The following is a 12,073-nucleotide window of genomic DNA, read 5'->3' as shown; positions in this document are numbered from 1 at the left end:
GCACACAGCAAACAGGGGTCCCGAACCGGCAGCTGCTGAAGCTTTGGCCCGGGCTTCCTGAGGTGGGAATGCGAAAGAGTAAAGGGGTTTGGGTTTTAATTTCTCGGTGCTGGGATAGCCAGCTCTGGACGTCACCTGGGGCTGCTGACGGGCACCTGAAAGCTGCCAAAGCATGTAAAAGGCTTTTATTTACACTCTTCAGGAGAGTCAGGCCCTCCGAAATGCCACATGCAGCAGATGGACAGCCCGCCCCCTGGGTCCCCCAGGCACCCTGACCACAGCAGCATCTTCAAGGTTTCAGTGGCAGAGCTCAGAATTAACATGGGGGCTTCACTAGCACCCCCAGACCTGACGGTCCCCAGCTCTGTGACCTTGGGACCCTGGTTGTATCTTTGAGCTTCATTTTTCTCATCTGTGTGGGACTAGAAGTCCCGCAGAGCCTCTTTTAAGGAGTTATAAGGATGAAATGCTATAAAGTAAATCAAGGGTGCCTACCACATAGAAAAATGTTAGCCAGCTGTTATTACTACTGAGCAAAGGACAGAAGAGGGCACCAGAGGTCGCTGGTCCAAGCCCATTTGCCAAGGTTTTTATTGATGTGTTTATTGGTTGCTTAAATCTGCATGGATGTTCTGATGTTGGTGTTTGTTTTTGTTCAGTAGGTGAGTGGTGCTTATATTCAACACTAGCCCGACACCTTGGCATGGCCCTTGTCACATGGTCTGAAAAAAATTGTGTAGCAGAAGCTGTAAGCTGTGCCAGGCTTTCACTTTGGGAACTGTACCTTACCTCAAAAACAAAAAAAAATTCCCGCCAGGCGTGGTGGTACATGCCTGTAATCCCAACACCCGGGAGGCTGAGGCAGGAGGATCATTGCAAGTTTGAGACCAGCCTGGGCTACAAAGTGAGCTCAAGGCCAGCCTGAACTGCATAGTGAAAACCTGTCTCAAAAAGAAAAAAAAAAGAAATCCTAAATCATTTTATAAATAAATTAATTTTTTTTAAATGCCAGGCAATAAGAGAACAGTTAAATAATCTACATCTAACAATCATGTTAGTGATTAAACATTAACTATTTAAAATAACAAGCATATAGAACATATACACATGTATAAAATAAGGTTAGTTGACAAGAAATAGCTGAAATATCAGTTGATTACGTTTTCATTAAAATGTCTGTGTATATTAACAAAGATCAAGAAAATTTAGAGATGTCTTGGTTACTTTTCTTTTGTTACTGAGACAAAATACCCAATGCCCAAAATTAAGGAAGAAAGGGTTTATTTAGCTCACTGTTTGTGGAGGTTTCAGTCCATACTTGGCTGGCTCCAAGGCAGGGTGGCACAGGGCAACGTTCATGGTGGTGGAAAATAGCAAAAGAAGCAAGAGCAAAAGGGAGGAATGGCAGCAAGCAGTCTCTTTCTCTGCCTTACATATGTAAACTACCCGCCCCAGGGTGGATGTAGCATTCACACCCAATCATAAACTCTAAAAGCCTGCCCCATGACTGCAAATGTTTTTGGGGGGGACACCCAGACACAAACCATAACAAGAATGAAATGCTCTTTTCTCAAATTGCTTAAGTCCATAAAACATTTTAACAGTGAGGATTATAATGTTATATAAACTTTTTTGAGCAAAGCACATGAAATTAGACTAATTTAGAAATCTGCCTAAGGCAAGCCCTTGACCAAAACATAGAAGGAAATGATTATTCCCAAAGTGGATAAATCAGAATGACTGTCATGTAAATCAGGAAAACTTTACTCAGAAAAGTTCCACCTGCACAGCAATACTTTTTTACAAGAAATAACAACTCTGCTTCCTCCCATTCCTGACCTACCAAAAATCAGAACTGAACTATGTAAGTCATCTATAGGTGGGTGTTCAGACTGGAGATCCACAGATGGATTGGGAACCAGGTTGTCTTACTTACTTTCTCATAGCTGAGACAAAATATCCAACACTCCCAAGTTAAAAGGAGAAAAGGTTTATTTCTAGCTCACAGTTTGCAGAGATTTCAGTCCATAATCAGGTGGCATGGCAGAGGGGCATCGCAGAGGAGAAACATTTCATGACAGAGCAGGCAGGAGGCAGCAAAGCAGCAAGCAGCAGAGCAAATCTGCCTTCCCTCTCTCCCTGTATATTACATCTAGGCTGTAAGTCTGTTGATTAGTGCCACCCACACCCAAGGTGGGGCTTCTGTTATCCACACCCAGAACTATGCTAAATCCATTTAGTTATCACAGACCTGTAACCCCAGTGTTACACACCCTAAATCCAGCCATCTCCAAAAAGTCCCACCTACGAGTACATGAGGCTTTGGGGAAACATCTACATACAAACCATAACAGGGGTCTTCCTATAACATCTACTCACTGTGTCCTGCCTGGACCTGCAATTCTAATCATTTGCAAAAGTTGAGCTACCACCTGAGTGAAGCCCTGACTGCTGTTACCCTCTTGGTTCCACCACTTTAAATACTAAGAGAGCCAAGAGTGGCAGCACACACCTGTATCCCCAGCACTCTGGGATGCTGAGGCAGGAGGATCACAAATTCAATCCCAGCCTGGGCAGCTTAGCAACTTAGCAAGACTCTGTCCCAAAATTTAAAAAAAAAAAAATTAAAAGGGTGGAGATATAGTTCAATGCAAAGGCCCAGAGCTCAATTCCAGTACTAAAACAAACCAACCTGCACCAATAGAGGGCAAGCTTGTTCCCATCGCTCAGGGGACAGAAATGAAGACCTCTAGGTGAGACACCTTAACATAGGTAGATCAGTTCAGTCAGAACAAGGAACAGTTTCACAGAAATATTGCTTCTGCCTATCTTGCACTACAAAATCGTACATGAAGGAAACAGAAATTCACATGAAGAGCAAAAGGTTGTGTTCAGGTTTCATCAAGTCATTTAACAAAGTAATTTATGGAGGTAAAACATAAAACCAAGAGGAAAGTTCTCCATTCATTTAGGTCTGTCTGCGAGTTTCACGGGGAACGTGTCAGCCAGCACAACACACCAGGATTCTCCAGAAGGTGGTTTTACAGTCACTGGTCCAATCCACTCATTTTGTCACTAGTGGCACCCTTCTTGGGATAGTTCATCCTCGGTTTAGCAAACTTAAGTTTGTACTTGTTTTCAGACTACTGAGTGATACTTCTGTACCCATCCACCCCTACCCTTGGAGGAAATGAAGACCACAGAAAAATTTGAAACAGTAGTGATAAAAATCAATCTTATTTTAGAAGTGGAAACCTCTGCCAAAAAAAGAAATTGTTAAACAAGAAATTTCTGAAGGGCAGAACAACTGCAGATTTAAGGTGAAGGTGCTTGATTCTAGTCCCAGCATGGCCACTAACCAGCTTTACCCTGTGGCTGGTAACTGATAAACCCATCTATCACAAAGGAAATTAGATTATCAGACTAGTTGTGTTTCCTTTGTTTTGGTTTTTTGAAGCAGGGTCTCACTTACTAGCACAGGTTTCCTTGAACTCACAATGTAGCCCAGGCTGTCCTCAAGCTTGAGGTGATCCTCCTGCCTCAGCCTCCTAAGTGCTGGGAATACAGATGTGTGCCACCATGCAGACTAGCTGACTTTTACAACCCAGTTCTAACCTTTGGTAATGCTTAATTCTTCATTTCCTAATTTCCTGGCTTCAAATCTCGCTCATACTACATTTCCTGCCTTCCTGAAAGGCCACTGCGCCTATGCCCAGGGCCCCATTTCTGAAGTAGCTGTTGGCCCTGATCTTGACAATGACCTTGGATCACCTGGCCTATCTGGGTCCCCTGCTGCCACTCAGCTGTGAAGAGGGTGGAGATGCCTGGCTGCTTCCTGCCTGTCTCGCGGGGGTTGTAAAGGCTAGCGCAATTTTACAAAGGCTGGCTCCCTCCGAGGAAGAGCTGCCTGGGTACAGATCTCAGCTCGTTGGCTGCAATCGTTGCTGTAACATCCAGGAGTTGTGAGTGATGAGAAGAGAAGGAATAGGTATAAGCATGCCTTGTATTTATGGTAATGGAATGGAAAGAGGCCTTAGAATCCTCCAAGGGACCCATTTCCTTTACAGATAAAGATATAGAAACCCAGAAAGCTAAAGGGGCAACCCCAGGCCGTCAGCCTGCTGTCTGGTGGCTGGAGCTGGAGGCCGGATCTCCTGGCTCCCAGCCCGTGGTTTTCTCTGCAGCATCCGAGAGGAGGCCAGAGGGCTAGATCTTGGTTTTCAAAGCTTGCGATGGGCTGGCCTCGGGAACTGAGCGTGAGGTGATCCTCCTGCCTCAGCCTTTTTGTCCCCACCCATCAGCCACTCAAAATTGACAATGAGCCAAAGAACAAAAATGACCCCATGTTCTGCATGGACAGTGTCTGAGCACTGATGGGGCCAAAGTACCCAACAACCAGAGGAGCCTCAGATATCGTCCCCTCTCCAGCCCGCTGACTCCAATTCCATCAGAAAACTAGAACCAGTCCGCATGGAGACAGTCCGGTAGCTCGGGTATGAGGACCACACAGAAATGCCAGAGTCGCCCCACACGGGCAAGTGGAGGCCGCTTTGCTGTGGAGGCCAGGTACACAGTAGCACCGGGAAGGTCCTGCGGCCCGGCAGCCCACACCAGCTCCGGGCTGCAGAGAGAATGACGTCTGCCGTGTTTGCTGCCCGTCTTTTCCAGTACCACCTTCCATGCAGATTTGCAACCCCTAGTCCGTCCCGTCAAGTCATCTGTTGCAGTTTCGCTTATTTGTTCAACAGAGTTGAAGTGAGCACTAATCACATGTGGGGCGCGAGAGAGCCAGGGAGGAGGAGGCTGGGTTCCGGGACGCTCGGTCCTTGCAGAATTTGAGATATTTTAATGGCGCAGAGTTTTGGTGTTTGTGTAAATGAGCATTTTGCTGGGATGTTTAACTCTATCGGATCTGTTGCCCTGAAACAATTAAGAAGTCCTGTAAACCGAGCATGGTGGTGTGTGCCTGTAATTACAGCGCTCTGGGAGGCTGAGGCAAGAGGACTAAAATTTCCAGCCCAGTCTGGGCAACTTGGCAGCTTAGCCAGACCCTGTCTCAAAACAAAACAAAACAAAACAAAAAGTTGGAGGAAAAAATGCTGGGCTGTAGCCCAGTGCAAATGCCCTGGATTCAACCCCAGGACACATGAAGAGGAAGCAAAGAGCCACCATAGTGGGTGAGCACTGGAACCTTATGTCATACGGCCACTGTCCACCGTGCCGGTCAGCGCCCTCGCTGCCTGCCGGGTCGAGGCGCAGTGGCTGATGGGTGGGGACAAGCGGAGCGTGTCTGCCCGGAGCTCTGTGCCTTCCGCAGAACTTCAGGAAGCTGTGCACACCCCGAGTCCATGCTCCCCACCCGTGCCTCAAGTGTCGGCGTCCTCCTGCATGTGTGGCCTTCAGCTGCGTCGGCTGAGAGAGGCCATAACTGGGTGTGTGGACAGCCTGTCCCCAGCCCCAGGCAGGCACCCATGATGGCCACGTCCAGGCTCTCAAAGACCTTTCATTCAGCTCATGGCCCCTCTAACTCTCATGCCCCCCATGGAGGTCAAGGATGAGGATTTCCCCTTCGTTCTGAGAGCGTGGCCCTGCCCTGGATGACTTTGCCCCAGTGTGTCGGGTGACACTGGTGTCCCTGGTATTGCTCCCGAGGAAGTGGTTTTGCAGAGCCTCAGGGCCAACCTGGCGTGCTGTCCAGGTGCGGAACACCCACATTGCTAGTGGTGGAGGGAGGGAGGGAGGGAGGGACACCCACTTGCCTCAGAGCCCTGCTGAGTTGTGTTCTTTTCCCGCAGAGAGAAGACACGGTTCTATGTGCGGGCCTTCGCCCTCGCCAGCATCTCCGGCCTCCAACCCCAGGACGGCTCTAGCACAGGTGAAGACCAAAGCCTGTGTCAGCGGCCATAGCTCTGCCAGCAGCACCTCAAAGCCATTCAAAACGCCCAAAGACAATCTCCTTACCTCCAGCAGCAAGCAGCACACAGTCTTTCCTGCTAAGGGATCAAGGGATAAACCATGGTGAGTGTCTGTCCTCGCCGCCTGTCCTGTCACCGCCTGAAACGGTGTTTATTCGATGCCTTGGTTCCCCGGGCATTGCGTCCAGGAATCCAGGGGACTGAGATGGGGACCCACAGTGCCGGTGTGGGAAACCTGAACAGGAGAGGGAACATGGGGCCTTAAAGTGCCAGACGGGCGTTTTTCTCCTCTTGACAATAGAGCCAAGTTGTGCCTAAGAAAAGGGGAGCGGGAGCTCTTTCTGTGGCACAGGGTCACCTCTCAGTAGAGAGAAGCACTGGGTGAATGATCAAAAGCACACACAGTCCACCCAGCAGCAGGCAGCTCCTGCAGGGCCTCACCCTGTGCCCTGTCCCCTGTCCCCGTCCCCGCTGAGCAGAGGTGTTTGGGAGCTGTCCACAGAGGACGCACCCCTGGGAGAGGGAGGGAGATAGCCTGTGTCAGGTGACTATGAAAAATCAGAGGCTTTTAATTCAGTCTTGAATCTCAGTCGTTGCCAAAAAGTCAGTAAAGGGCCCCTGTGGGCTGGACAGACAGGGGCACAACCGCAGCTGCAGGTGGTGGGATTCCCAAAGGCAGAGCCCCCTGCGCGAGCTCTTAATACTGGCTCATTATGGTGCCACCAGCCTTCTCCTCCAGGCCTCGACAGGGTGGGAGGGGACAAGTGTGGGGTCCGCCACGTTTATATGTTTAAAGAGCAGCAGCGTCCCATTCATTGATGATACTTAATTACACTTAACTCCATACCTAGGAAAGCTGTGTAGAGAATCATCCATCAGTGGGTTTGTCTCTGTATGCTGGAAATGATGCTGGCTTAGTGAAAGAGCTAATTACACCGGGTCGATGAAAGGGCCTCTTGTGCCAGTGTGAAGAGGGAGGACAAGGCTGGGGTGGGGGCACCTGTCCCCATGGGCCCTGGGGACGGGCTTTGTTCTCCATGGCCGCTGGGTCACAGGTCTGTTGTGCAGGACGTCACTGGCTAGCGAAGGCTCTGCCTGACAATGACAGTGGGGACCTCTGGCAGCACGGGGCAGTGTGAGTCTCCTAGGGCCACTCTCCATCCCCTGCTCGGTGGCCTGGGGAGCTGAGAGTGTGGGGGCCAAGGCTGCATGTGCTCTGCTGTAAGGCGAGCTCTGGACTCCCCACCCTCTGCTGGTGGCCCTGGGGAGTCATTTCATCTTCTTCTGTCTCAGTTTCCTCACTGGTAAAAGGGGCAACCATTCACTCCATGGGACGGTGGCGAGGAAGGCAGCAGCACCGCATCTGGGTCGGAGCACACACTCGATGCGTGCTTGAGGGTCCTGCTGTCACTGTCAGTGTCGGGTGGGAGCTCCCAGACCCGGGGTAAATGCTGGGAAGTCCAGTGTGCCTGAAAAATTAAGGAAATGGCTCTTCAGGCTCAGAGTGAAGAGGAAAATGGAAAATAATAAAATAATTTATTAAAGCTAGGGATGTAGCTTACCAATAGGGTGCTTGCCCAGCATGTACGAGGACCTGAGTTCAATTCCCAGCACTGCCAAAAACAAACGAACAAAATGGCCGCCCAGATATGAGCTATGGGGAATGAACTAAGGAAAGCCGGGCAAGGGCCCCGTGGATGGCCGAAGCTGAACTCTCCTTGTGAAAGCAGCCAGGGGCTCAGGTGGTGCAAGCACCTGGACCCCCAGGGTCCCCTGGGGTTTGGACAGCGCCCATTTCAGACCAAGAGAGAGAGGTGAAGGACCCCAGGGGACCAGCAGGGTCCTGACTGAGCAGCCGGAGGACTGCAGGTAGGAAATGGCCCTTAGGGGAACAAACACATCGGAAACAGAGGGAAGAAGAGAGCTGAGTTGGGAGGGAGAGAGGGAGGGAAGGAGGAAAGAAGGAAGGGGGAGAGGGACTGACGAAGGGACGAAGGAAGGAAGGAAGGAAGGAAGGAAGGAAGGAAGGAAGGAAGAAGGAAGGAAGGAAGAAGGAAGGAAGGAAGAAGGAAGGAAGGAAGGAAGGAAGGAAGGAAGGAAGGAGGAAGGAAGGAAGGAAGGAAGGAAAGTACACAGCACAGATGAGTAGACCTTACCCTTTCTCTAAATTACCTAGGCTGGGCTTATAACTCAAGATCCTCCTGCCCCAGCCTTCTAGAGTGCTGAGTTTACAGATGTATGCCACCATGCCCAGCTTTAACTTAACATTTAGTGAAAACCCACTATAATACCTTGTGCTAACTCCATAACAAGCACTGTGATACACACAGGACCCACTGACGTCGCATGGGTGGCTTTGTGCAGATTAGAAAGGGCATAGGGGCAGGCCTGTACTCAGTGCAAAACTAACTGGTGGTCTTCATCCTGGCCAGTATGCTAGTGCAGTGTAGAACCTGAACAACTGTATGCTGCAGTCTTGGGCATACAAAGTTAAATAAGACACACACTGCCTCAGGAAGTCTGTAAGAAGAGACATAAGCTGACACAGACTGTAACAGGATAAAGGTCCTGGTGTTGGTAGCAGCAGAAGGGCATCCGGCCCAGGCTGAGGACTCAGAAAGGCTTGATCAAAGAGCACACAGTGGAGCTATGAAGCACAAGTACAGGTGCTCCTAGGCGCAGGGTGGGGTCATGGAGCTTTTGATTTACAGTGATGAGTTGCCAGTGTTGTAAGTCGAGGTGCGTTTAACACACCAAGCCCGCTGAAGGGTATAGCTTGGCCTCGCCCACCTCAAGTGTGCTCGCACAGCCTACAGGCGGGAAAAGCCACCCCTGCGACGTCGACGTCGGGAAAGAGCACCAAGCTGCATCCGGCTAAGCCAGAGATCAGAGTTCGCAGGTCGGCTTCCCGCTTCCAGGCTGAGCGCCTGCCTACAGGACACATGGCCCTGGGGCCCACCCCTGCCCAAACCAAACCGAGACACTTCCGCTGCAGGTGCCTTGCTTCCGCACCACCCTACAACCAAAAACCCCGAGGTGCAGGCGTCACCGGCCACCCTCAGAGGTCACTGCAGTGAGGAGGAGCCAGACAGCCGTGGGAGCTAAGTGGAGCCTGCTATGCTCTGTGTGTTTCGCCTCAATTACAAAATTGCTTGGCGGACCGCGAAGGGTGTCACAGGTGAGGGAAGAGTGTGCGGGAGGGAGTGTGTGTGGCAGTGAGTGTGCACACAGCAGGAGGCAGGAATCTGGAGCGAGGCAGGCTGGGGGGCGGGGCTCTTGCTTTGCCGCTTGGCCCTCCTTCCCGCCAGAGTCCTCGCCGGCCCGTGTCCATCTCTCTGGCCACCTGGTCCTCCCCCATCCCCACAGCGCGTGAGCTCACTGTGACACTGTCAGGCACCTACCAGGCATTTACCTTCCCGACTTCCTCCTGCTGGGCAGCACAGCAGCGTCTCCTGCATGGCAGCTTCTCACCAGCTCCGCACGCGTGGTGCCCCTGGTGGCACACACTCATTAAATTGCTGCAAGTGGTCTGCCAGTGAAGGGGACTGTAAATTTCCCGGAGCTGGTGAACCTTTTATTTATTTATTTATTTATTTATTTATTTTTGACAGTTCTGGGGGGATTGAATCCAGGGCCTTCACACTGAGTTCACCCCCGGCCACTTTTTGTTTTTACTTTTGAGACAGGGTCTTACCCAATTGCCCAGATTGGATTTTAACTTGGGATCTTCCTGCCTCAGCCTCCCAGAATGCTAGGATTATGTGTGTGTGCCACCATTCCCAGACCAGTGAACCTTTGGTCTAGCAGTGATGATTAGCACTGTACAGTGGAAATATAATGTATGCCATAAATGAAATTTTAAACTTCCCAGCATCCATGTTGAAAAAGTGAAAAGAACAGGTGAAATTAATTTTCACAATAAATTTACTTTAATCTACTATATCCAAAATGTCATTTCCACATAGAGTCAGTGAAATAGCTTATGTTCTGTTTTTTCCAACGTGTCTTTGAAACCCTGTGTGTGTTTTACCCCTATGGCACATCTCATTGTGGAAATATCTGACTCATTATTAGAGGTCCTAAAACTAGATATTGTAAAATAGATTCACACACTAAAATTGGGCCAAGCATCCTTAAACATTTTCCAATCACTGAATCACGTACCTGTGATTCACTTTTAATGAATTAAAGTTAGGTAGAGGCAAGGGTAGTAGCTCACTTTGGGAGGCTGAGGCAGGAGGATTTCTTTGAGTTTGAGGCCAGCCTCGGCCACAAAGTGAGTTCAAGGCCAGCCTGAACTGCATAGCGAAACACTGTCCCAAAAAAAAACTTCCTATGAAAAAAGAGGGTTCATTCCCTGCAAACTGCCAAGAACACCCACAGGTTGCCCAGCCTCCCCTGCCCAGTGTCTGCTGCTGGGGACCACCCTTGGGAAAACAGAGGCTGGAGAGTGCTGGGCCAGCCCCCACAGAGACTGTAATGGCAGAGGAAGGTGGGTGAGAAGATTCTGCCTCCAGGTAGAGTGAGGAGAGATACATAGAGTCCAGTGCAATGATGTGTGTCTGTGGTCCCAGTTACTGGGAAGGCTGAGGCAGGAGGATCGCTTGAACCCAGGAGTTTAAAGCCACCTTGGGCAATATAGCAAGGCAGTATCTAAAAAAAAAAAGGCGTATTGCTGGGGATATAGCTCAGTGGCATAAGTGCCTGCCTAGCAAGCGCAAGGTCCTGAGTTCGATTCCTTGTACCAAAAAAAAAAGAAGAAAGAAAAAAAAGGCGGAGAATTATGACTGGCTCTTTCTATCGAGAATGAGCATTTCAGCCTTTACTTATGAGTCTGCTTGACCGGAGGCCAGGCTCCAGCACAGGGACTAAGGCAGCCAGTGTGGCTTTCTCAGCTGCGGTCAGCTCCCACCCTGGTCCATCCTGGTGGGCTGATGGGTTCCTCGCCCTCGACTGCTGTGGGCTCGGGCAGGGAGGAGGTGGAGGAGCGTCCTCCCCTGGAGGGCCTACACGCGCGTGCTGAATGCTAAATACGCTCTGCTATTAAAAATGCAGGAGATGAGCCTGCTGCCCCAGAAGGAAAACGAGCCAACGCCAAAGCAAAATCAGCAGCCCCTGCGGACCCTGCTCGTCCCACAGTGTGGCGGGAGGGGCTCCCTCACCCTGGAGGCCGCTGGGCCTGGGCTTAGAGAGCCAGGCGGGTCCTCGGAGTGAAGGCAGCCGGGAGGCTGGCCTCTGGAAGTCTTCCCGGAGCTTTGTGGGAAAGGAAATGAGAATGGAGAGGCCTGGCAGATGCCTGTGGCAGAGACTGCAGCTCATCTTCATGCCTGGCTCTGGCTTGACTGAGGGCAGGACCTACCCTGGCGCTGGCACCCCGAAGAGCCATGGACCCTCTGCAGACACTGCCACACCAGCCAGGTCCCCCAGCAGGGCTCCCGAGGCTGCCCTGGCCTCCCAAGGTCCCCTCTGCATAGACCCCGCTGAGCGTGGCCCGGCTGTGGGCCTGTGGAGCAGGATGTAGCTCTCTGGGTGTAATGTCACCTTCCCTGCTGGGGAGGATGTGGAGAGGGCGGGAAACCAGAAAGGATGGGCACACAGTGTGAGGCAGGGGAGCATGGAGTGGGGAACCTGGGCATCTGAAATTCAACCCGGAGCGCTCCTTAGCGCTGGTGTCCACCATGAGGACAATGGACAGCTCCTGGAGGAGCATGGGACCCTGTGGCTCAGAAGGAGACTGGGGCCAGGAAGGGGGTAAGACTCGGGCAGCCCAGTGTGGGGAGCACAAGCGCAGGGTCTGGGGACTGTGATCTTTCATGCCTGCAACACATCGTGATCTTCCTGGTCCCATGGGCGCCCCAAGTCTACACTGTGATGAGGAGGGGAAAGCAGAGCCCCGAGAGATGAAGTGACCCCCAGATCCCAAGCACAGCCAGGCAGCGGCAGGCCTGAGCCCCATGCCCTCACTCTGGTTTCCAGGGCTGTGACCCAGAGCACCAACCTGACAGACACCCCAAGTGAAGCCCGCTTCTGCCATTCGTGTGACCGAGTGACGTGATGCTGTCATGGCCCTGTTTGTCAGATGTAGGATTTGAGGGGTTAACATGTCGGTCTGTGAGTGCAGGGCAGGTGCCCAGCGGGGGCTGCCGTAACGTTGCCTC

General features: G+C 51.3%; 1 protein-coding gene across 19 annotated transcripts in view; it reads left to right on the top strand.

The window, feature by feature from the left end:
• The window catches only part of Atxn7l1 (ataxin 7-like 1), a 224,167-nt gene that overhangs the window by 170,828 nt on the left and 41,266 nt on the right, over nucleotides 1-12,073 (top strand). For all 19 annotated transcript variants that reach the window (XR_001232727.1, XM_005377256.1, XM_005377255.1 and 16 more), the window contains one exon: nucleotides 5,796-6,018. Coding sequence is in view for 18 of the 19 variants with exons in the window: in XM_005377256.1 (XP_005377313.1) it covers nucleotides 5,796-6,018 (223 nt within the window). In the remaining variant the exon portion in view is untranslated. The remainder of the gene's footprint in view (nucleotides 1-5,795; nucleotides 6,019-12,073) is intronic.

Source organism: Chinchilla lanigera, unplaced genomic scaffold (genome assembly GCF_000276665.1).
Source record: "Chinchilla lanigera isolate Chin_1 unplaced genomic scaffold, ChiLan1.0 scaffold00009, whole genome shotgun sequence".
In the NCBI taxonomy this organism is placed as follows: Eukaryota; Metazoa; Chordata; class Mammalia; order Rodentia; family Chinchillidae; genus Chinchilla; species Chinchilla lanigera.
This window is presented reverse-complemented; position numbering and strand designations above follow the sequence as displayed.